Raw genomic sequence first — 26,754 nt, forward strand, 5'->3', positions numbered from 1 at the left:
GCAAGGGTGGCTGAGGAGTTGTAGTGGAGAAGACGCGTGTCTGGGCTTGAGAGTGTTGAGCTGCTCCGCTCGCGAGCTGTGTGCTTCCGGTGTGCGTGTCTGCCGTGCCCCTGTACTGTGCCTGATTAACTAACTGTTCTGTGCCCTTGAAAGTTGCTGTACTGTGTGAGGAACCTGTCATTAAACTAGAACTTAGTGTTGAACGTGTATCCTTTGTGCCCTGCCTCGTTCCCTCCTCCCCTCGGTGTTCTGTGTGGGCCGCTGTGAGTGACTGGTGCCCGTGTGGTTGTTCTGGTGGGGATTACGCCACCTGCCTGCCCGTGGATGGTGTGTGGTAGGGGGGGTGGCGTAACAGTATTAAACACCGAGGAAAAGTAATTGTTTAAGAGGTTTGCAATGTGTTGGCTGTCAGTCATTAGTGCACCGTCGCTGTTTGTTAAAGGTCCAATACCACTTTTGATCGCCTTTCTGTTGTTTATGTAACTGAAGAAAGATTTCGGATTATTTTTACAGTTGGCTGCAATATTTTCTTCATATCTACGCTTTGCCTAACCTACTAGTCTTTTTACTCGTCGCCTGGTATCATTATAAAGTCTAATGTTTTCGGGCGTGCTTTGTTCTTTGCTTTGTTCCCGGGAGGTCTGTAGGTGACAGATATTTTTAAATTGACTTTTGCAATGTTTACTCGCACGCACAAATGTTCAACGTTACTGTTTCCCGGTGTTTTGTCAGTGGGTTGCAAATAGCTTTTGACATAAAGGGCGACGCCACCGCCTCTACAGTTTATACGATCTTTGTTGAAGAGTCTGTAGCCATCTATGTTGTATTCGGAACTTAAATCAATATTTGTGGTGTCGATAAATGTTTCGGTTATAGCAATTATGTCAAAATTTTCTGTTAAAGCAAGACATCTCAGTTCATCAAATTTGTTTCTTAGGCTACGCGCATTGAAACTAAGGATTTTTAAGTTATCTAGAGGCTTGGTAATAGAGGTGGTGGTACTTGCGGGATCACGGTTACAGGTTTGTTGCGGTGCACGGCGTCTATTTACACGGGCGGGGTGGAGGGACGTGGCTGTGACTCGTTTTTTGCTCGGATGACACGTACTGCGTCGTTGAGGAGCCTTCCGAATCTGGCTGCCCCGATGGGAGAAAGGTGCAATCCGTCCCTGTGGAAGAGCTCACTTTGTCCATAGAAATTGTCCCATGCGTTAAAGAACTCCACGTCAAGCTCCCTACAAAGAGTCTGTAAGCGGTTGTTTAGGCTGAAGGCCTTACTGAAAAAGTCGCTCTCCGCCCAAGTCCGTGGTAGAGAGAGAGAGAGAGAGAGAGAGAGAGAGAGAGAGAGAGAGAGAGAGAGAGAGAGAGAGAGAGAGAGAGAGAGAGAGAGAGAATTTACATAGAAAATCAGACCACACAGACCAAATGGTCCAGACTAGGTGGTCTGTCCTTAAACTTGTGATTTTATCAGAAGGCTCCAAAACGTTGCATTTCTACTCTAGTTGATATTAAGTTGAAGGAAGTGACGGTCGAGCTTGTTTTTGAAGGAGTTACACTGGACCACTGAAAGATGGGAACTTATTATTAATTATCAAGCAACACTTCGTATTGAAATTGACCTCTCATTTGGCTATACTCTTTACATTTGTCGATTATGGGAGCGGCGAGTATATATAGCGCGGGCTTTTTTTCCACTCTTTTCGTTGCCCTTGAGCCGTCTCCTTTGATGTGAAAAGAAGAAAAAAACTGGATAGTATATGAAATGTACTACAGGACTTTCATCTGGACACTGTGTCTATGTCACTGAGACACTGCAGCTTATACTGCTTCCTATTTTAAATGGTGATGCTGAGGGTTCTTCGTAAGCTTCTGCTGTTTTTTTTTTTTTTAAGCAAAGGAAACAATTCTAGAGCAAAAATGAACAATAATAAAATAGGCTAATCACTGCTCCTGTAATAAGAATCCTAGAGGAGTGGCCAAGAGCTAGCGCGGTGGATTCCGGGAGGTAAGGTGTCTCGATCGATATATATTTGCTCCTCTCTTGCTAAGTCTATATATACCAAGTCAAATCACTTTAATTGCTTCAAAACTGCAACCGATACGCGCAGGAGGCGGTTTTGGGACGGACCAGCGGGATGACGTCACTTGGAGCTAGAAAAAAAAAAAATACCCGCCAGTTCAGAGGTGACTAATAAAGGCGGCTTTACACCTGGCAATTCTTGGCCGGCAATACAGCCGCGACGATCTAGCGGCTGGACCAGCTGGGTGCTCTCGGGACAAGTACGTTCACACGTGGGAGGAGCCGCCGGGAGCATCAAGACGTAATCTGCTAGTAAATGCAAGGGCATGAATTCATCCCAGACACCCCAAAAGGCTACTACCATATCTTAAAACCACAATGATCGAGTTTGGTCCATTAGCCTAATATTGTAGAAATACTTTAAGTAAACGAGTTTTATCGTAAGTAGTTTTGATTGATAGATTTTAGTGTTCATTGTTGCATCTAACAACAAAGGAGAAGGGAGGACTGATTGATTGATAGTTTATTGTTGCAGGTAAACAACAAGGGAGAAGGAAGGAGCATGGCATCCCAACCCCCAGGCAGGACAGAGTGTGATTATACAACTATTAATACATGTGTAGGTAGCACCAGGAAACTAAAAAGATACAATGGTAGGAAGGAAAGCACAACAAGGGAGGGGGCGGTACCTCCTCCTGGACAATAAGACAATAAAATGTGGGGACGGAGAACATTGCCCAAGCACTAGATGGGAATGAATACAGAGATAGAGTAAATACTAGTCCTTAAAGTAGACGAAAATAATCGTTCCTTTCCTCCTTCGATATCTCGCAAAGAGATAAACATTTCTCGTAATGTTGCTGCCACTCTCTCAAAAGTTGTTTTGCGTAGACTCAGCTTCTCCTACAGCTTATCTTGTGCCGCCAGGACACGCTCAGAAAACTTGCCGCGAGAAGGGCTCCCAGACCCAGACCCAAAATGACATTGACAGGGAGAGAACTAAGATGATGCATGTGTTTCTGAGTGAGATGGGACGTGGAGTGAATAGGAGGACGGCAAGGGAGTGGATGGTGCTGCTGCTGGGGCTCAGTGGAGAGACGAGTGGACGAGTGATTGAGGCAGTGAAAGAGTTAATTCTTGGAGAGCATGTGGCGTGCAAGATGCAGGGAATGACATCCTGCCCCGAGAACATAGACTTCCCGCATGTTTTGTTTTCTTTTCGCAGGAATTGGGCAAGTCTACAGCGCTGGTGCAGATGGGCTCACTTATGACGTTATCAGTGCCTTACTAGTCATGAAAGATAATCCTATCTTAGATTTGTTTAACATGCCTTACAACTCACAAAGCCTACCATCTGCCTGAAGACTGCTACGATCATTCCCATCCCTAAGGGTGATGGTAACTTTAGACCTATTTCCTTAACTAGCTGTCTGTTCTCGCACACAGATAGGTGTTGGCGACCCCGTACTTAGAATGTTTTACATTTCTGTTATACGATCCTTGATTGATTATGCTGCCCCAGTCTTCGTCCGGTTCAGCGAGTCCCATCTAAAGCCCCTGGAAATTATTCAAAATGAAGCAATGAGGATAATCCTTGGTTGCCCCAAGACAGCTAAGATTGAAGTCCTTCGCGCTGAGTTAGTTCTCCCTAGTGTTGTGTGCCGGATTCGTGAAATTACCTGTAGAACTCTCTGCCGTATATGGCTCGACATGGAGAGGTACAGCCTCTACGTGCTGTTGCTGTTCTGTTCAGATATCTACGTCAATTTCTTAAACTGCTTAACAGACTTGATATTGTAAACCTATATTTTAACATTGTCCATACTCCCATGTACCCCTCTTGGAGACCCCAGTGTTAGTGTTGACATAGAACAGCTACAACCTCCAAAATCAGCATGGTTTCCTCATGAACTTAAAACACATCTCATGGAAAAAATAGCAGCCTACCCCCTGGTTCATGCTGTCCATATTTATTGTGATGGGTCTATTGATGGCAGCAAATCAAGTTGTGGTGTCTTTAACCGCAGTTATGATAGCCCACAGGCCTACACTGATATTGAAATCTCCAAGAGGCTTCCAGATCACCTAGTCTTCCATGCGTGCAGAACTATGTGCCATTCTGGAAGGACTACATGTTGTGGTTCCTTTTGCTAAAGATGTATTCTTCTTTGTCGATAGTCAAGGGGCCTTATATGAACTACTGTCCACCGCTCCATGTGACGCCGATATTGTACATCAGTGTCTTCTTGCCATTGACGGCTCAGAGAGGGATAATCATCGGGTTCACTTCACTTGGGTGCCATCTCATGTGGGCATCCCTTTTAATGAACGAGCGGATGCTTTGGCTCGGCGTGCCCTTAATAGGACTTTAGAAGGCACTCCTGCAGAATATACTTATAATTATATCAAGGGCAGACTAAAACTTACTCTACACACAAAGCTCAATCGACTCTGGCATTGCCGGCTGCTATATGAGAGGGGTAGTCCAAGCTCTATCCACTATGTCCATGTTTCGCAAGACACCAATGTCACCTACGGTAGAAAGAGTGCCTTATATTGTCTGCAAGACCAGCCATTCCCCTTTGTTGTATTTTACAACAATAAATATTTCAATTCAATTCAACACACACACATATTGCAAGAAATAAATACACACACACACATTGCAAGAAATAAATACACACACTCATATTGCAAGAAATAAATACACACACACACACATATTGCAAGAAATAAATACACACACACACACATATTGCAAGAAATAAATACACACACTCATATTGCAAGAAATAAATACACACACACACACATATATTGCAAGAAATAAATACACACACACACACATATTGCAAGAAATAAATACACACACACACATTGCAAGAAATAAATACACACACACACATTGCAAGAAATAAATACAGACACACACATATTGCAAGAAATAAATACAGACACACACACATTGCAAGAAATAAATACAGACACACACATATTGCAAGAAATAAATACAGACACACACATATTGCAAGAAATAAATACACACACACACACACACATTGCAAGAAATAAATACACACACACACATTGCAAGAAATAAATACACACACACATATTGCAAGAAATAAATACACACACACACACACATTGCAAGAAATAAATACACACACACACACACACATTGCAAGAAATAAATACAGACACACACATATTGCAAGAAATAAATACACACACACACACACACACACACACATTGCAAGAAATAAATACAGACACACACACATTGCAAGAAATAAATACAGACACACACACATTGCAAGAAATAAATACACACACACACACACATTGCAAGAAATAAATACACACACACACACATTGCAAGAAATAAATACAGACACACACACATTGCAAGAAATAAATACAGACACACACACATTGCAAGAAATAAATACACACACACATTGCAAGAAATAAATACACACACATATTGCAAGAAATAAATACACACACACACACACACACACACACACACACACACACACACACACATTGCAAGAAATAAATACACACACACACACACACACACACACATATTGCAAGAAATAAATACACCTACATGCAGTACATTGCAAGACTCCGGGACCGTCCCTGGCCCGGGACGGGTCTTCCTGGCGCGAGAGGTGATCGATTGATTGATAAGGAAGGAAGGTAAGCACGGCTTGGCTTCCCAGGACCCAAGAACTCGCCTCAGAACCACTCGGTGAGCGTTTGTAGCCTTACTTTTTGCGGCTACTTGCACGGCAGTTAGTCTATTGCAGTGTTTATCTGAGAGTGCATTAATTGGCGGATGACCATGCCAGCATTTTCTGTGCTGTGGCCGCCGCATCAGCAGAACAGAACATTGTCATTGCCAGAACATGAACGTGCAATTTGTGTTTATTTCCATTTCATTTTTAGAGGTCCCGCAGAGGGCCACTCTCGGGTGGCATGATAGGCGGGGGATTCAAGGGGCCAGGACAGGGTTAGGATGAGGAAAGGAATTGGGACATGGTAAAGGGCCAGGACTAGGGAGATAATGACTGATGATCCTGTTCCTAAATGTGTCAAGAGTGGGACTATTAACTACATGAGATGGGAGATGATTCGGTAATTATTGAAAATCACTCCGCGCCTCGAAAATACGATATTACGCCTCCATATTGTACTTTAGGGACGAAATACATGTCCCTTAATCGTAATATGAAGGCGGAAAAACTCAAAAGTAAACAGAAAGTGGTAAAGGTAGTGAAAAAGCATATTATACATACGCGCGATGCGTTTTGATGGCGGCCATATTGGGAAATGAGCAGTATTGCCAACGATCCGGTTAGCGATGGTACGCATAGTTAGCCGTTAGCCGTTAGGGAGGGAAAGGATGGGAGGAAACTGAAAGAAATACAGCTGAAGCAAAAGCTGTGTGTGTGTGACAAAGATGGAAAATGAGAGAGAGAGAGAGAGAGAGAGAGAGAGAGAGAGAGAGAGTGGCTCACACTCTCATCAGAAGAAATTTTTGGGCCGTTAAGACGGGGACGAGGAGGGGTGGGGAAGGCAGGTGCGGGGAGAGTGAGGTGGCTATGGACGATGAATTAGTGAAAAATTGAAAATATTAGAAAAACAGACTCCAGCTCTGGCGTTCAGGTGACATCGGCTGTGACTGTACGATAAAGTGGTAGAAAATTCTTTTATAGTACGGTCCAAAGGTGTGACCAGTGTCACCTATCTTGCAACTGGACACAAGGGAGCCCGAGGTACAACTGACTTGTTAGCTACACTCCCATGGGTGGGTTGGGGAGACCAGCGGAACAGTGGATCAGGAGATTGAAACAAAGATGGCGTCCCATAAACAGCTCCTACACAGTATTCCCTCAGCTGTCCTTACAGGCAACCCTTAAGTGGAAACGGCAATCATGGCTGCATTAATGCAAATGGTGTTTGATGCACCTTAGAAATATAGGCCAAAGACTGGCACAGAAACATTCCATCACCCAGGCAATGATGCCAAGTCTGCAATTCACTCCCTAAAAGATTATCCATGCCAGGTTATGTGACAGCAACTATAGTATGTGTTTGTGTTGGGAGTTATGAGGATGGGAGGAGAGGCAGCCCACAGAATATGACAACATTTATCCCACTGACAGCAGGGCCTGAGGAGGCCACCTCCTGCAGTAGGCTGTTAAGCAGATATATATATATGTTACTGGAACAAGGCACTGCATTAACACCTCATCTCTTACATACCAGGAAGTGGTGTCGGCCATGCTGGGAGGAGCACTGCGCTAGAAGACAGCACACACTTGGTGCCTCGAAGGCCGCCGCTGGTGCTGAAGTGAGGGTCTGAGGTGGGAAGCACAGTTCCAGGAAATAGCAAACAACCATTTATTTTCTGACTGCCATCACTGGTGCTGAAGTGAGGGTCTGAGGCGGGAAGCACAGTTCCAGGAAATAGCAAACAACCCTTTGTTTCCTGACTGCCACCACTGGAGAAGACTCCCTGGGAAGGATGACCTCAACAAGTACACCCTCAATGAACAAACACACACTCACACACACTGGTGAAAAAAATCATGAATGTGAATTTTGTGGGAAACGATTTACTCTAAAGGGTAACCTCAACAATCACACCCTCACACACACTGGTGAAAAAAATCATGAATGTGAAATTTGTGGGAAACGATTTACTGAAAAGAGTAAGCTCAACAAACACACCCTCACACACTCTGGTGAAAAAAATCATGAATGTGAAATTTGTGGGAAACGATTTACTCAGAAGCGTACCCTCAATGACCACACCCTCACACACACTGGTGAAAAAAATCATGAATGTGAAATTTGTGGGAAACGATTTACTCAGAAGAGTACCCTCAAGAGACACACTCTCACACACACTGGTGAAAAAAATTATCAATGTGAAATTTGTGGGAAACTATGTACTGTAAAGGGTAACCTCAACAGCCACACCCTCACACACACTGGTGAAAAAAATCATGAATGTGAAATTTGTGGGAAACGATTTACTCATAAGAATACCCTCAACAACCACACTCTCACACACACTGGTGAAAAAAATCATGAATGTGAAATTTGTGGGAAACGATTTACTGATAAGAGTACCCTCAACAGACACACTCTCAAACACACTGGTGAAAAAAATCATGAATGTGTAATTTGTGGGAAACGATGTACTGAAAAGAGTAACCTCAAGAAACACACTCTCACACACTCTCGTGAAAAAAATAATGAATGTGAAATTTGTGGGAAACGATTTGCTCTTAAGAATCACCTCAAGAGACACATTCTCGCACACGCTGGTGAAAAAAATCATGAATGTAAATTTTGTGGGAAACTATTTACTCAGAAGAGTCACCTTAACAGCCACACCCTTACACACACTGGCGAAAGACCTCATGAATGCTTAGAGTGTGGCAAAAGGTTCATTACAAAGAATTGTTTGAACTTACATACCTTCAGACACTCTGGCCTGAGAAAGTTCAAGTGTGATGTTTGTGGGAAACATTTCAAGGTTAAGAGGGATATTGCCCAACACATGAAGATCCACTTCCCCTGAGGTGTTGTGTTGTGCTGCAGTGCTGCTGTATTTGGGAGTGTAGGTGGAGGTGGTGTTAAGTCAGCATATTTATTTGGCCTATGTGATGTACACAGATACAGTAGATACATGTATGGATGTGAATAATGGCACAGTCTGTTGAGCCGTAGCTCCCTGACAGACAGCTTTCTTTTTACGTAATACATTGTTGCATGTGGTTGATTACGCAATGTTGTGTATAAAGGAACAAATTATTTTATGGATTACCAAATAAGAATAATGAACAAGATTACATTATAATGAAAAATTCATGCCATGAGTTCTGAAGAGCTAATTCATTTTCTTTTACCTTCACCTTGAATTGATCTAGATTACCGTTATTTACTAGGTTTTTAATTTCCGTGTATAAAGAATTCCACAGGCTAGGACCAAAACATAAGATGCTGTGTTTGAAAAGTAGCTCAAATGTGAAGACACACCTGGTTACCTTGTTACTTCTGGCCTAGTGAGCAGATTCAACGAGTTGAGTTCCATGGTAGTTTTTAATATTTTATAAATTAATACATTAATACTCATGTACTGAGTGAAATTTTTGAAGATTTTGGTTTATGAATATAGATTCAACTGCCCCTTGCCGACGTCTGCCGGCTCCATCCACACCTCGGGCCGCCTCCAATCAGCTGCCCGCTTTCCCTCACGTGACTCCTGGATGGGGGAATGCTCGTTTCCTCGTCGGCACGGTCATAAAGGAGGCGGGAATGGCCGCCTTCGCAACAGCTTGTTTCAGCTATCGACAGGGGAATGGTCGTCTTCGCAACAATATTTTAGAAAATGATACATTAATACTTATGTACTGAGTGAAATTTTAGAAGATTTTGGTTTATAAATATAGATTCAGTCGAGTCAAATTTACCTTTAATTTCCCAGTGAACATAAGGTCATGTAGGTGCTACTTTGGCTTGTTATCTACACTCAAAAGATATCTACACAACACTTTGGCTTGATATCTACAAGGAAAAAATATTTACACTTTACGAATTTTATTTTAGGCTCATAAAATAAAGATGTGCTTAAAATATTGAATTTTTTTATTTCGTTTATGTTTTAGCAATAAACAGCATGCACCTCGGCTTAAATGTCTGCACAGTACAAAATTTTATTTGAATATCTACATAGTAAATCACAATATAATACATTATATATAACAGAAAATTTAATTGAAACAGTAAAAAATTCTAAAATGTCTAATTTAATTGAAAAAAAAATCTAAAATGTCTAAAATGTTTATTAAAAATATTCTAGCGATAAACAGCACGTACATCGGATAAAAATGCTAAATATAAGTCAGGAGCTTTTTTTCTCATCATCCGCCAGCAGAAGTAGTCTAGATGGGATTGAAGTGTTCTTTGATTGCAGCCTCTCATTTTTTTCAATATACGAATCTTCGCGTCAAGCCATGATCTTTCAATTCCTTGTGTATGTGCTCCGGTGTTGGGATTGACGTAATTTTGCTGATGATTTACGGAAAAATGACGAAAATTGAGTTGGTTTAAATTAGAGTAAGCTCTCCATTCGTCGGAATGGATTACTGAGCCTTCAGCGACTTCTCGCTGAACAATTGGCTGAAGTGTCTCACGGTCTCTTCTTTGGACGTAAAAATATCGGCAATCTGACCCCTTCTTCAAACCGAACACCCAAGGACCATCAATGCGCCTTCCATGGCTGCGGTTATTCTCCACTTCAGCTTCGCTGTCTGTTGAATTTGGAGCCCTGTCTCCTTGCAACATTCAACCTCTGTTGTATTTTCTACGTCCTGTAAAGCGTGCTTCATTAATTTGCACAGCCTCTTCTTCAGTGCCCACCATTTGACCACGATTCTGGACTGAAACAATCGCTGTACAAACTTCTCTGCACATAATTAACCAATTGCATATTGCTTCAGTGCCTCACTAGTTAAACTTTGAACCAAATCATGAGAGGTCTTGTATGAAATAAAAGGTCAATTCTAAAATTTGGCAAAGAGAGAACTTGCAATTTAGTTTGTTATTTAAATCTGTGAAGTGAAAAAATACATTGCCTCTGCGAACTGAACGAAAACTTTGACATCCACGGTTTTTGCAACGAAGAACGGGCGTAAATTCGCCATTTCGTCTTCTTTTCCGAGCATCCTTCATCTTTCCGCCACATCGATGACACGGTGAAACACATTGTTCTTCATCCAAAAGTTCATGGATGTCTTCTTAAAAATGCCAGTGCCGTAGTTTCGTCACTGATTTCGGTGTAGAAGTCTTTTGCGAGCATCTTGAGGGCTGTATCAAAGCCAGAAATATAAAGGAGGATTTACTAAGGTTAATGGAATTAAGAAAAATAAATAACTGGTCTATCTTTGAAATCTAGGAAACAAAGTAGATTACAAGCAAATTAGAAATTAGATAACAAACTATAGATAACATACCAAAGCTGTCTGGAATGATGTCTGTGGCGAAATGAAGTGTGTTGTTGCCACATGTACCTTATGGACTCGGGACTGGACCTTCCACCCATGCTTCAGGCTCTCTAACCACACATTCTCTCGAAACCAAGAGAAGTGTTTTCCTTGTTTTTGTACCATGTGGAAGAGGGATCGGAGCTTCAACACTCAAACAGACATTCCACTTATGCTTCAGGCTCTCTAACCACACATTCTCTCGAAACCAATGAAGAGAAGTGTTTTCCACTTTTCCTTGTTCTTGTATCACACATTCTCTCGAAACCAATGAAGAGAAGTGTTTTCCTTGTTCTTGTACCACACATTCTCTCGAAACCAATGAAGAGAAGTGTTTTCCTTGTTCTTGTACCACACATTCTCTCGAAACCAATGAAGAGAAGTGTTTTCCTTGTTCTTGTACCACACATTCTCTCGAAACCAATGAAGAGAAGTGTTTTCCTTGTTCTTGTACCACACATTCTCTCGAAACCAATGAAGAGAAGTGTTTTCCTTGTTCTTGTACCACACATTCTCTCGAAACCAATGAAGAGAAGTGTTTTCCTTGTTCTTGTACCGTGTTGATTGCAATATAAGGTGTAGATTGCATAACAAAGTAGATTCATAAGACGTAGATCGCAATGTAAATGTAGATATCATACCAAAGTAGATTCATGACACGTAGATAACAAGCTAAAGTAGCACCGGACGCGAATACTGCTTCCTTGTCGTGCTCGTCTGACATATGAGGACGCGTATACTGCGTCATGGCTGAGGTCTTCTGGAATAATGTAATCATTTTCCGGGGTCAAGGAAATTAGACTGAAAGAAGATTGGAATATATTTTCATCTTTACAACTCCGCCTCCTTGTGGCTCGCCGCCGCTGCCGCTGCGTCGGTCACCAAAGTTGCCCCGACGCCATGCTCGTCTGTTCAACATAATTCTTGCAGGTTTTGTGGCACGAAAATAAACTACTGCCTGGAGTTCTCCAACATTTTATTCCCTAGAGACGCAGACGGTAAGGAAATGCAGAATGAGCGATATTGTGTGTAAAGAATAGAGGAGGAGCGAGAGAAGGCAGGCTGGTGGAGGTTACTGTTTTGAATCAGCGCCGCTCGGTCTCTCCGCTACATGACCGTCTACTCGTTTGGCTGGTGACTGCTGGAAACAAAGTTTTTTATGTTCTTGTATATCAACAGTCTTGGTAGTTGTATATTTTTACCCCTGAGATTATTACTATCGTCGTAGTGAGGCAATTCGTATTGAAAACCATAGCTGGGGACGATAGCAGAGAACATTATTCCCGATACCCGATAACTGACAATGGAAAACCTTATCGGAGGCGGTGGCTGAACGGTTAGCGAGACGGCCCCGCGTTCAGGAGGACGCGAGTTCAATCCCCGCCCGGTGCCACCAAGCTGGGGTTTTTCAGCCGCCGCCGAGTGGCTTAAAACTACCCACATGCTGTCCAGAAGACCACCTATCAACCCGGACTACGAAATTGTAAGCCGAAATATTAGCGTATGTGTCGGAATGGCGGAAAATGGCCGAAAATGGCCATTTTTCGCCCAGAGCGTCCCGTTGCAGCTCTGATTTGATGCCGTAGGTTGATCCACCTTCCAATTTTGTGTGATTCTCAGGTCGAAACAAAAATATATGGTCAGCGTCCAAAAACAAGTGTTAATTGGTAAATTCATAATATATATAAAAAGCCAACAGGACCCGTCCCTGGCGCGAGACGGGTCTCAGCGCCCAAGAGGGAGACAACCATGGGGGCCTTCGCTTAGGCTCTGGCTTCCTCGACGTACGTAGTTTCATGCACAACGAGGCGTTACACTCAGAGCAAGACTGCAGCCTTGTTGTACACAAATCCGAGGGTACAGCACATCACACAACTACTTGGTGGGTGTGTAGCTTTATTTTTTTGCGGCTACTTTAGTTGGCTTTGACCGCTTGTTTGTTTGGTGTCGTAGATCCAGTAGGTGTCATACCACGGCCGGTCTGGGGACCCGCCGCCTCTGCTCCATCTTCAAGTATTGCAGCTGGTTAGTTAGTTAGTTAGTTAGTTAGTTTGTTGTTTGTTGTCGTAGATCCAGTAGGTGTCATCACCACGGCCAGTCTGGGGACCCGCCGCCTCTGCTCCAGGTCAGGTCAGGTCAGGTGTCGTTCGGGAAGCTTTGCCTTTGTATCGGCGCTTCCCTGATGATCTTCACTGGTCCATCTTCAAGTATTGCAGCTGGCTAGTAGTTAGTTAGTTTGTTGTTTGTTTGTTGCCGTAGATCTAGTAGGTGTCATCACCACGGCCAGTCTGGGGACCCGCCGCCTCTGCTCCATCTTCAAGTATTGCAGCTGGTTAGTTTGTTAGTTAGTTAGTTAGTTAGTTAGTTGTTTGTTTGTTGTTGTAGATCTAGTAGGTGTCATCACCACGGCCAGTCTGGGGACCCGCCGCCTCTGCTCCATCTTCAAGTATTGCAGCTGGTTAGTTAGTTAGTTAGTTTGCTGGATCTGGATCTGGATTAATGATGCACAGGGCACCCGTACAGGTGCATAACATGCACTCTACTAGTATCTCATTACCTACCTTATGAAACATCAGTAGCTCTTCATATATCTTTTCTACAAACCTTCAACAATCATGTAATGCTTTCAAAATCCAATTCAAGGACTTATTTTTACTCTTGAAAATACGGGATAATGTTTACGGAAGTGCGTCGCCTCCTCTGGTGCTGGCCGCGGTGACGGCACTGCCGCAGCTGCAAAATAGCTCACAGAGGGTTTTGTTAGGTTAGGTAGGGTTAGCTAAGGTTAGGTTATATTCATGTCCATGATAAAATTCGCAGTATTAGCATGAAAATAACAGGTTTGCTCTGGCGACAGGCGTGGCTGCAGTGCAGCCAGTGTTGCAAGAAATACCTCCTTTCAAAAATAAGTCACATATACATGTGGGGTGGGGGGAGCAGCCCCACTGCTAGCAGAGTCGTAAAGTTCGGTTGGAGTAGTTTAAATATGCTTCCCCACTCTAAACCCTCTGCGAGCTATTTTGCGGCTGCGGCGGCAGCACCGCCTAAGGAGGCGATCCACTTTCGTAAACATTATCCCGTATTTTCAAGAGTAAAATAAAAGTCCCTGGATTGGATTTTGAAAGCATTTCCATGACTGTTGAAGGTTTGTAGAAAAGATATATGAAGAGACAGTGATGTTTCTTAAAGTAGATAATGAGATACTAGCACGGTACTAAAACAAATCTTTACCGTGAATCAGATGTAATTGTTATGGGGTTAGCACACTGGGCAAGTTTTCCGTGGATCTTCAGTCAAACCACGATTTCCGCTGGCATGGTTCTCAATTCCATGGTTTTCTGACGTGTCCACGGTCTTCCGTAGCTACGGTAGATTTCACCGAAGGACGACGGTATTCATAATCATCATCATGACAGGGTGACAGGGTACTGGAGCGTATGCCCGTACTGAAGGTAAACAAGGATCAAGCCTCTACCTGTAACCCCTGAAACTACATCTCACCCATCGCGAGTAGTTGGGGGGATTCTGGAGCTGTCCTGTGTAGGCCACTCAGCCTCTTGCAGTCTCCTGTGATCTTATGTTCATCAGCAATTGTAATGCTGACTTGCCTGATGGGCAAGCCTCCCCTAACCCACTTAGCCAGTGGGGTACCTCTTTGGACGACTGGTTAAGGAGTGGCCCTCCCATTACACTGGTCGTGGGTTCGATCCCCAGTGCTGGCAAAACCTTTCCTTGTCTGGATTAATTTCTCGTGTGTTTCGTTACATGCTGTGATCGTGTTGGAGTGGAGAAAAGAGTAAATACTGGCATTTTACAATAATAAGAAAAGAGAAGAGGAAGAAGCTACACCCCACTGTCCCTATACATTCACTCAGCCATGAGTGTTGTTGCCTGGACCAGGGCCTCCGATGTCACTTTAATTGAGAAAATACGGGACATGCCTTCCTCGTCTTCTAGACGTAGTTCTTGCAACAGTTGCATCACTTCACTGCCCTCTTCTCTTCTTGCAAGCCATTGCCGCCTCCACATTCTTTTCTCTTTCCGTTGCTTGTTTAAATTGAGTGTCACTTTGAGTGAAAACGGGGGTGCAAATAGCTTGGGACGTCAGGCGTCAGCCATACTTGTGAAAATGTGTTGGTCCAGACCACCGTTGCCAGATTGTCGTACTCAGAGCATAGTATTTGCCGGTTTCTGACGCCTAACTATTGCCAAGAAACATCAGGAATTAACTATTTTAACGATAACTATAAGTGAATCTCCTTATTGGGGTCCTTAAGTGGCCTAAACCCGGGAGCGTCGGTGGACCCATTTTTGGGCTCCCGCGAGTCGGTCCGCTGAAACGGTGGACTCAGGCTCGGCTCTAAACGCCTAGTTCGAGCTAATTGTAGGCGGTGGCGGCATAGAGCAACCCACCATGCATGAACTGGGTCACTGTGGTGGGTGATTGATCATCATGGGTGGTGCTGTAAGGTCATGGCAGACTGAATTAGCTATCCATACATTAATCACTTGTCAAATTCTCTAAAGTAGACAACAAGCGACTCTCGGCTAGATGCCATGTGTCACGAGACTGTTTATTCTGTAACAAACACCACCCAAAAAGAATGGAGTTTGAGTATAAGTAAATATTTTAAATGGCTTTATGGTCGTGAGAGGAGTACTCTGATATACGTTCCATGCTCTTTTCTTAGTCTCAAAATGCAGTGTAATGTTGCCGTTTCTCAGCCACTTCTCGGCTTTCCCATGGCCGAAGCCCACGGGTTAAGTGTAAAAGATAGTATAAATATTGAAAAAGTTTTTGGAACATTTAAAGAAATAATGGTAACTACAACAAAAAAAGTGTTAGGGATGAAAGTGGTGAGAGATGGAAAAAGAAAAGGATGTTCATGGTGGACAGAAGAGATAAGGAGGATAGTAAAAGAGAAAAGGGAACTTTTTAAGGAAACTCAAGGAAGAAATGTGGCTGAGCAAGTAAAAAGGGAAAGGAAAAAGAAAAATAGAGAATGCAAAATTAAATTAAAACAAGCAATAAAAGAAAGTAAGAAGAGAGTTGATGAAGACTTTGGAAAAAGACTAAGTGAAAAATATAAAGGGAACAGGAACACCCGACCGCGACCCTTATTAGACACGACAAACATGCAACCAACATAAAAGCCTCTCAAACCAACTACTTGAACTCCGGAATCTCTAATATTTGATACTCTATTTTGCTTTAACACTCGATCCCTTAGCAAGAGAGGGGTTCCATGCATTTATGGAGCAGGCGCACTGTCGCCATCAAAATGGCGCTGGCTCACATGCCGCCATTGGTGGTTTTATTTACAAAATATATATTATTGCTGTAAGTAGAGCACAAAAACTGTTCATTTCAGGTAGACAGCATCATTGCAACAGCAGCTTTTACCTCACAATTTTCCTGGTCTTCATAGCCCTCCCCACCACCAGCTGTTTTAAGGGGGGCGACTACAGGGTGTCCTCCAGCACATATGGTACGTCCAATAGCTTTGAAATTTTAGTATGTTGTTGTAGGTGTAAAGGTATGATATTCTGTGAATTTCATGAAATTTGGGTGAAGTTTAGGAGAGACCCAAACAAAACGTATTTTCTTTTATCTTTCAAACTTTATTTTTCAGTTAATTGGTTTGAAAAAATACCATAGAAACTTTGTTTACCTATCTACATTTTGTTGGAAGTAACTTTTTTTATTTTTTGTTTTGTCTTCAAAGAAAAAAAAATTACAATGTTTTGTAACTTATTATTTTCTCCACTCTGTCCTTTTTAAAAAACTAATTTTTGAGATACACTGGCTCCTAAAGTTTTTTTCCATTTCATTCCTGTCTAGCCATTTGTATATATTTGATTGGGATGAAATTTTCACATATTATTGTGTATATCTTGGGACATAATGGAGAATGACAAGGCATCTGGTCCCACGGGAGTACCTTTCTTGTGAGGGGGGGGAAAGATGGAGGGAGGGAGGAGGAGGGGGGAAAGGTGGAGGGAGGGAGGAGGAGGGGGGAAAAGATGGGAGGAAACTGAGAGAAGGAAGGGAAGGAAAGAAATACAGCTGAAGCAAAAGTTGTGTGTGTGTGTGTGTATGTGTGTGTGAGACAAAGATGGAAAATGAGAGAGAGAGAGAGAGAGAGAGAGAGAGAGAGAGAGAGAGAGAGAGAGAGAGAGAGGAGAGAGAAACTAGAGTGCCTCACACTCTCATCAGAAGAAATTTTTGGGCCGTTAAGACGGGGACGAGGAGGGGTGGGGAAGGCAGGTACGGGGAGAGTGAGGTGGCTATGGACGATGAATTAGTAAAAAATTGAAAAGATTAGAAAAACAGACTCCAGCTCTGGCATTCAGGTGACAACGGCTGTGACTGTACGATAAAGCAGTATAAATTTTTTTTACAGTATGGTCCAAAGGTGTGGCCAGTGTCACTTATGCTGCAACTGGACACAAGGCAACTGACTTGTTAGCCACACTCCCACGGGAGGGTTGGGGAGACCAGCGGAACAGTGGATCAGGAGATTGAAACAAAGATGGCGTCCCATAAACAGCTCCTTTACAGTATTCCCTCAGCTATCCTTACAGGCAACCCTTAAGTGGAAATGGCAATCATGGCTGCATTAATGCAAATTGTGTTTGATGCACCTTAGAAAAAGTTCAGAATAGGCCAAAGACTGGCACAGAAACCTTCCATCACCCAGGCAATGATGCCAAGTCTGCAATTCACTCCCCAAAAGATTATCCATGCCAGGTTATGTGACAGCAACTATAGTATGTGTTTGTGTTGGGAGTTATGAGGATGGGAGGAGAGGCAGCCCACAGAATATGACAACATTTATCCCACTGACAGCAGGGCCTGAGGAGGCCACCTCCTGCAGTAGGCTGTTAAGCAGATATATATATGTTACTGGAACAAGGCACTGCATTAACACCTCATCTCTTACATACCAGGAAGTGGTGTCAGCCATGCTGGGAGGAGCACTGTGCTAGAAGACAGCACACACTTTGTACCTCGACGGCCGCCACTTGTGCTGGTGCTGGTGCTGAAGTGAGGGTCTGAGGCGGGAAGCACAGTTCCAGGAAATAGCAAACAACCCTTTGTTTCCTGACTGCCACCACTGGTGCTGAGGTGAGGGTCTGAGGCGGGAAGCACAGTTCCAGGAAATAGCAAACAACCCTTTGTTTCCTGACTGCCACCACTGGTGCTGAGGTGAGGGTCTGAGGCCAGTGCTGTGCTCAACACTCACTGTGTCCTCACTGCCACTGACTTCAGGACTTCTTCCTGCATCCCACGCCGCACCTGCTGGCTTGGTCCCTGAGTGTGGGGTCAGGGGAACCTTGCCGCCTGCCACAACTCCCCTGATATTCCTGCAAGACCTGCCAACTCCTCACATCAAGATCAGTGTTGCAGTAAAGGCTGCAAGGCCTGGGTGGCCGGGACCAGCAGGAGCAGACTGCCACTGGTGTGAGGATCAGGGTGGTCGGAAGAACCACCTCCACCACTGTTGGCATCTCCAGCCATAAAGGAAAGAAACTTGGAGTGTGAGATCTGAGACTGAAAGCACAGTCACATGACACAGCCTTGCACACACTGGTGAAGGAAAGCATGAATGCCAAGGGTGTGGGAGAAGACTCCCTGGGAAGGATGACCTCAACAAGTACACCCTCACACTCTGGTGGAAGACTTCATGAACGCCATGACGGTGGTAGAAAATTAAGTAAGAATAGTACCCTTAACACACACACCCTTACACACACTGGTGAAAGAAACCAAGAAAGTGAAGTTAGTGGAAAAGGATCCAGTGTGAAGAGTTCCTTCAACCAACGCACTGTTAGATACAATGGTGAAAGAAATCATCAATGTGGAGTTTGTGGAAAACGGTTTGGTCTGAAGAGTGTCTTCAACAGACACATTCATATACATGCTGGTGAAACAAATTATAAATGTGATGAAGTACTCAGGGGGAAGTCTGAAATGAACAAACACACCCTCACACACACTGGTGAAAAAAATTATGAATGTGAATTTTGTGGGAAACGATTTACTCATAAGAGTACCCTCAACAAACACACCCTCACACACACTGGTGAAAAAAATCATGAATGTGAAATTTGTGGGAAACAATTTACTCAGAAGAGTACCCTCAACAAACACACCCTCACACACACTGGTGAAAAAAATCATGAATGTGAAATTTGTGGGAAACAATTTACTCTGAAGAGTACCCTCAACAACCACACCCTCACACACACTGGTGACAAAAAACATGAATGTGAAATTTGTGGGAAACGATTTACTCATAAGAGTACCCTCAACAGCCACACCCTCACACACACTGGTGAAAAAAATCATGAATGTGAAATTTGTGGGAAACGATTTACTCTGAAGAGTAACATCAACAAACACACCCTCACACACACTGGTGAAAAAAATCATCAATGTGAAATTTGTGGGAAACAATTTACTCAGAAGATTACCCTCAACAAACACACCCTCACACACACTGGTGAAAAAAATCATGAATGTGAAATTTGTGGGAAACAATTTAATCAGAAGAGCACCCTCAACAAACACACCCTCACACACACTGGTGAAAAAAATCATGAATGTGAAATTTGTGGGAAACGATTTACTCAAAAGAGTACCCTCAGCAACCACACCCTCACACACACTGGTGACAAAAATCATGAATGTGAATTTTGTGGGAAACGATTTATTGAGAAGAGACACCTCAACAGCCACACCCTTACACACACTGGCGAAAGACCTCATGAATGCTTAGAGTGCGGCAAAAGGTTCACTACCAAGACTCATTTGAACATACATACCTTAAAACACTCCGGCCTGAGAAAGTTCAAGTGTGATGTTTGTGGGAAACATTTCAAGGTTAAGGGGGATATTGCCCAACACATAAAGATCCACTTCCCCTGAGGTGTTGTGTTGTGCTGCAGTGCTGCTGTATTTGGGAGTGTAGGTGGAGGAGGTGTTAAGTCAGCATATTTATTTGGCCTATGTGATGTACACAGATACAGTAGATACATGTATGGATGTGAATAATGGCACAGTCTGTTGAGCCATAGCTCACTGACAGACAGCTTTCTTTTTACGTAATACATTGTTGCATGTGGTTGATTACGCAATGTTGTGTATAAAGGAACAAATTATTTTATGGATTACCAAATAAGAATAATGAACAAGATTACATTATAATGAAAAATTCATGCCTTGAGTTCTGAAGGGCTAATTCATTTTCTTTTACCTTCACCTTGAATTGATCTAGATTACCGTTATTTACTAGATTTTTAATTTCCGTGTATAAAGAATTCCACAGGCTAGGACCAAAACATAAGATGCTGTGTTTGAAAAGTAGTTCAAATGTAAAGACACACCTGGTTACCTTGTTACTTCTGGCCTAGTGAGCAGATTCAACGAGTTGAGTTCCATGGTAGTTTTTTTAATATTTTAGAAATTAATACATTAATACTTATGTACTGAGTGAAATTTTAGAAGATTTTGGTTTATAAATACAGATTCAGTTGAGTCAAATTTACCCTTAATTTCCCCAATGAACATGAGGACGCGAATACTGCTTCCTTGTCACGCTCGTCTGACATCTGAGGACGCGTATACTGCATCATGGCTGAGGTCTTCTGGAATAATGTAATCATTTTCCGGGGTCAAGGAAATTAGACTGAAAGAAGATTGGAATATATTTTCATCTTTACAACTATGCCTCCTTGTGGCTCGCCGCCGCTGCCGCTGTGTTGGTCACCAAAGCTGCCCCGACGCCATGCTCGTCTGTTCGATATAATTCTTGCAGGTTTTGTGGCACGAAAATAAACTACTGCCTGGAGTTCTCCAACATTTTATTCCCTAGAGACGCAAACGGTAAGGAAATGCAGAATGAGCGATATTGTGTGTAAAGAATAGAGGAGGAGCGAGAGAAGGCAGGCTGGTGGAGGTTAGTGTTTTGAATCAACGCCGTTCGGTCTCTCCGATACATGACCATCTACTCGTTTGGCTGGTGACTGCTGGAAACAAGGTTCTTTATGTTCTTGTATATCAATAGTCTTGGTAGTTATATATTTTTACTCCTGAGATTATTACTATTGTCGTAGTGAGGCAATACGTATTCAAAAGTTCCATAGCTGGGCACGATAACAGAAAACCTTATTCCCGATACCCGATAACTGACAATGGAAAACCTTATCGGTGATAACCGATATTCGTTAACTGGTGACACAAATAGAGGCGATAACCGATTCCCGATATAAATCCACAATTCCGATACTAGCTAGCGATGTCTGATAGGCGAAAACGATACTTTATTGATATTTCAAATAAAAAACATAGATGAATTCAAATTTTCTTTATCTGTATTTTAGAAAACTTACAAAACCTGAAAACCACACGTTGACACGTACCTATGGACGACTAAACACGCCTGAACTGGTGTTGTGTTTTGGCGTCCCCGCCGTCAAAAGCTGGCGCTTTTGTTTACAAACACTGGTTTCTCGTGAACTGGCCCATCACTGCTATTTCAGTTATTCTTATTTATCACCATTAACACTTTAACAGTCACTTCAGTAAAGAAGCACTGGGAACCGGAACACTGGGACTCACTCCGTCACTCGAGACGCAGCTGAGAGGCCACGCTGCCACATGATAACACAAGCCGCTGGTCTCTGTTTGCGCTCTTTACAACAGGATCACAAATTTTCAGGCAGTGAATAATCATTTTGGGGGCAAAGTTAAATGATTTTTCTCTTTGATATAGTGATTTTTGAGTAACAAAAAAACTAACCTAGTGTTTTAATGTTGATGATCTAAGTATGAAATGGTGTTTGATGCACCTTAGAAAAAGTTCAGAATAGGCCAAGACTGGCACATAAACCATCCATCACCCAAGCAACGATGCCAAGTCTGTAATTCACTCCCTAAAAGACTTTCCAGGCCAGGTTATGCGACAGGTTATGTGATTTGACCACATGGAGCGAATGGAGGAGAGTAAGATGACCAGAAGGGTGTATGTGAGTGAGATAGAGGGAGGGAATGCTAGAGGACGACCTCCAGTGAAATGGAGGGATAGGGTGCAAGAGTACGTTGGGGAGAGGGGGGAAAGATCTTTGAGAAACTTTGAGCAGGCAAGGAGGGAGTGTCTGGATAGAGAAAGCTGGAAGCTCTTTTGCCGTGGCCATCCCCTGGTGGGAGCCCCTAGGAGCAGGTGTCGATGAAATGATGAATGATGATAGCTATGTGACAGCAACTTTAGTATTGTTGTGCTGGAAGCTTCCCCCGGCGACCATAGGCCTCTAGAAGGCTCCCGGAGAAACGAGCAAAGGGACGGGGAGCAAGGCGAGCCGTCCGCGCCCCACGGGGCGCGGCCAGGCGCCAGGCGGGAAGTGTTGCCAACTCGCATATATTTTTGCTACATGTTCTTGTATGATCTGAAATATACTGTAATATTCTAGACTGTACTGTTCTGGATATATATAGGAGAAGAGGGCGAGAGAGGGCCAGTCCCAGTCATAGTAAGCTAGTGGTAAGTGAAGAGTCCGAGTGAAGTGTACTACTGAAGAAGAATATTAAACTACAGAAGCTGTGCAAAGTGTTTACATATCTCCCTCCCACGGAGTCTCCTGACGGCGACACGGAACCCAAGTAACACGTCCGGCATAACAGTATGTTTGTGTTGGGAGTTATGAGGATGGGGAGGAGAGGCAGCCCACAGAATATGACGAGATTTATCCCAGTGACAGTAGGGTGTGGGTGTAGGGATTCAGTGAATTTACCGTACCCAACGTTTTGTGTTACTCGCAAAAAGGCTAAACTCCCACCAGGACAAAATTAAAAAAGAAACAACACTTACCACCCTACAGTGGATGCAGGCTTCCCCGCAAGTACCTCCCAGAGTTACAACGATAATCCTAACAGGCCCGATAGTAACATCTATTTGTATTAAAGGACTGCTGGAGGCACTTATCTTAAGGTGGTTTTTCAAAAGAGGTTGTCCCTTGAAGGCTCGTCCCGGAGGGTGTAGTCTTCCTCGAGAGAGAACGAAAAAGCACTGCCGTGAGTTAACGAAGGAGCTGCAAGCGCTGAGGTGTTGGTCTGAAGAGGTATTGTGAATTTCCCTCGCCAGATGGCGTGGCTTTCGATCTTCTCTGTTTCCATCGGTTAAATTATCTTTGCTCTTTAATTATAATTCAGCAAGGGCAATTATTTATTATTTCATGAAAGGTAACACAACTATTGTTATTCCTTTCATGCTAAATGTGGTTAGTCTTTAGGCAGTGAATAAGGTGATTCTGTCTCGGTCTGGGAGCCGATGAGCGAAGTATTTAAGTACCATCCAAGGCTTATTTGAGCTCAGATGATACTCAGAGTTAGCTTGAACTCTCGGCCCGAGACTAGTTCCATAAGGGAAATAGTTAATTTGTCAAATCCCCTAGTTAACTGACCTAATTCCTAACAAGGGCCTGAGGAGGCTACTCCTGCAGTAGGCTGTTAAGCAGATATATATATATATATATATATATATATATATATATATATATATATATATATATATATATATATATATATATATATATATATATATATATATTACTGGAACAAGGCACTGCATTAACACCTCATCTCTTACATACCAGGGAGTGGTGTCGGCCATGCTGGGAGGAGCACTGTGCTAGAAGACAGCACACACTTTGTGCCTCGACGGCCACAACTTGTGCTAGTGCTGGTGCTGAGGTGAGGGTCTGAGGCGGGAAGCACAGTTGCAGGAAATAGCAAACAACCCTTTGTTTCCTGACTGCCACCACTGGTGCTGAGGTGAGGGTCTGAGACGGGAAGCACAGTTCCAGGAAATAGCAAACAACCCTTTGTTTCCTGACTGCCACCACTGGTGCTGAGGTGAGGGTCTGAGGCCAGTGCTGTGCTCAACACTCACTGTGTCCTCACTTCCACTGACTTCAGGACTTCTTCCTGCATCCTGCGCCTCACCTGCTGGCTTGGTCCCTGAGTGTGGGGTCAGGGGAACCTTGCTGCCTGCCACACCTCCCCTGATGTTCCTGCAAGACCTGCCAACTCCTCACATCAAGATAAGTGGAGGCTGCAAGGCCTGGGTGGCCGGGACCAGCAGAAGCAGACTGCCACTGGTGTGAGGATCAGGGTGGTCAGAAGAACCACCTCTGCCACTGTTGGCATCTCCAGCCATAAAGGAAAGAAACTTGGAGTGTGAGATCTGAGACTGAAAGCACGTTCACACGACACAGCCTTGCACACACTGGTGAAGGAAAGCATGAATGCCAAGGGTGTGGGAGAAGACTCCCTGGGAAGGATGACCTCAACAAGTACACCCTCACACTCTGGTGGAAGACTTCATGAACGCCATGATGGTGGTAGAAAATTAAGTAAGAATAGTACCCTCAACACACACACCCTTACACACACTAGTGAAAGAAACCAAGAAACTGAAGTTAGTGGAAAAGGATCCAGTGTGAAGAGTTCCTTCAACCAACGCACTGTTAGATACAGTGGTGAAAGAAATCATCAATGTGGAGTTTGTGGAAAACGGTTTGGTCTGAAGAGTGTCTTCAACAGACACACTCTTATACACGCTGGTGAAAGAAATTATAAATGTGGTGAAATATTCAGGGGGAGGTCTGAACTGAACAAACACACCCTCACACACACTGGTGAAAAAAATCATGGATGTGAAATTTGTGGGAAACGATTTACTCTAAAGGGTAACCTCAACATCCACACACTCACACACACTGGTGAAAGAAATCATGTATGTGAAATTTGTGGGAAAAGATTTACTCTAAAAGGGTAACCTCGACAGACATATCCTACCACACTTTGGTGAAAAAAATCATGAATGTGAATTTTGTCGGAAACGATTTACTAGGAAGAGTACCCTCAACAGCCACACCCTCACACACACTGGTGAAAAAAATCATCTATGTGAAATTTGTGGGAAACGATTTACTGAAAAGAGTACCCTCAATGACCACACCCTCATACACACTGGTGAAAAAAATCATCAAAAAAATTATGAATGTGAAATTTGTGGGAAACGATTTACTCTGAAGAGTCACCTCAACAGCCACACCCTCACACACACTGGTGAAAAAAATCATGAATGTGAATTTTGTGGGAAAAAATTTACTCATAAGTGTAACATCAAATTACACGCCCTTGTACACACTGGTGAAAGACCTCATGAATGCTTAGAGTGCGGCAAAAGGTTCATTACCAAGAATCATTTGAACATACATACCTTCAGACACTCTGGCCTGAGAAAGTTCAAGTGTGATGTTTGTGGGAAACATTTCAAGGTTAAGGGGGATATTGCCCAACACATGAAGATCCACTTCCCCTGAGGTGTTGTGTTGTGCTGCAGTGCTGCTGTATTTGGGAGTGTAGGTGGAGGTGGTGTTAAGTCAGCATATTTATTTGGCCTATGTGATGTACACAGATACAGTAGATACATGTATGGATGTGAATAATGGCACAGTCTGTTGAGCCGTAGCTCCCTGACAGACAGCTTTCTTTTTACGTAATACATTGTTGCATGTGGTTGATTACGCAATGTTGTGTATAAAGGAACAAATTATTTTATGGATTACCAAATAAGAATAATGAACAAGATTACATTATAATGAAAAATTCATGCCTTGAGTTCTGAAGAGCTAATTCATTTTCTTTTACCTTCACCTTAAATTGATCTAGATTACCGTTATTTACTAGATTTTTAATTTCCGTGTATAAAGAATTCCACAGGCTAGGACCAAAACATAAGATGCTGTGTTTGAAAAGTAGCTCAAATGTGAAGACACACCTGCTTATCTTGTTACTTCTGGCCTAGTGAGCAGATTCAACGAGTTGAGTTCCATGGTAGTTTTTAATATTTTAGAAATCAATACATTAATACTTATGTACTGAGTGAAATTTTAGAAGATTTTTGTTTATGAATACAGATCCAGTTGAGTCAAATTACCTTTTATTAATTCCCCCTTGAACACGAGGACGCGTATACTGCTTTCTGGTATGATTCTGAGGGCGTGTCTGCTGCATCTTGGCCAAGTTCTTCTGGAATGATGTAATTTTTTCCTGTGTATTGTACGAGAGCTTTCAGAGTTCAGGTCGTATATGATAACTTACTTGACTCATTATAATTACGTTGAAATGTGAGTTGCCTATACCTGAAAAGGAAGCCCTCAGATGCACTCTGCTGGCAATATATATATATATATATATATATATATATATATATATATATATATATATATATATATATATATATATATATATATATATATATATATATATATATATATATATATACACACATACACAACACCTCAGGGGAAGTGGATCTTCATGTGTTGGGCAATATCCCCCTTAACCTTGAAATGTTTCCCACAAACATCACACTTGAACTTTCTCAGATAGATAGATAGATATAGATAGATAGATAGATAGATAGATAGATAGATATAGATAGATAGATTTTTATTTTTTATTGTACCAATAGATAAAAACAGTTCAGTTTACCATAAAATACATTCAACTGTTTTCTGTGGTTCCATAACATCCTGGCAAAGGTACTGAGCCTGTGCTTAGACACACAGCCACACACCCACATGTACATTATAATAT

At 42.8% G+C, this 26,754-nt stretch overlaps 1 protein-coding gene and 1 long non-coding RNA gene across 22 annotated transcripts in view; one reads left to right on the plus strand and one right to left on the minus strand.

The window, feature by feature from the left end:
• Positions 1–5,663: 5,663 nt before the first annotated feature.
• LOC126988436 (zinc finger protein 708-like) overlaps positions 5,664–26,754 on the plus strand; it is a 227,702-nt gene continuing 206,611 nt past the window's right edge. For 12 of the 21 annotated variants that reach the window (XR_007741944.1, XR_007741943.1, XR_007741942.1 and 9 more), the window contains exons 1-2: positions 12,807–12,969; positions 16,460–16,576. Coding sequence is in view for 6 of the 21 variants with exons in the window: in XM_050846527.1 (XP_050702484.1) it covers positions 18,694–19,974; positions 25,431–25,475 (1,326 nt within the window). In the remaining 15 variants the exon portion in view is untranslated. Of the gene's footprint in view, positions 5,780–7,299; positions 8,991–12,806; positions 12,970–16,459; positions 16,577–18,592; positions 19,975–24,282; positions 24,459–25,430; positions 25,774–25,842; positions 25,954–26,754 lie in introns of those variants that run through there. The other 9 variants (XR_007741946.1, XM_050846527.1, XR_007741949.1 and 6 more) reach the window with 8 other exon arrangements.
• LOC126988441 (uncharacterized) lies at positions 8,701–20,625 on the minus strand. The gene is made up of 2 exons (XR_007741953.1): positions 20,478–20,625; positions 8,701–9,081 (listed from the first exon to the last, which is right to left on the minus strand). It is a non-coding gene; the product is annotated as an uncharacterized LOC126988441 (long non-coding RNA).

Source organism: Eriocheir sinensis, chromosome 69 (assembly GCF_024679095.1).
Source record: "Eriocheir sinensis breed Jianghai 21 chromosome 69, ASM2467909v1, whole genome shotgun sequence".
Lineage (NCBI taxonomy): Eukaryota > Metazoa > Arthropoda > Malacostraca > Decapoda > Varunidae > Eriocheir > Eriocheir sinensis.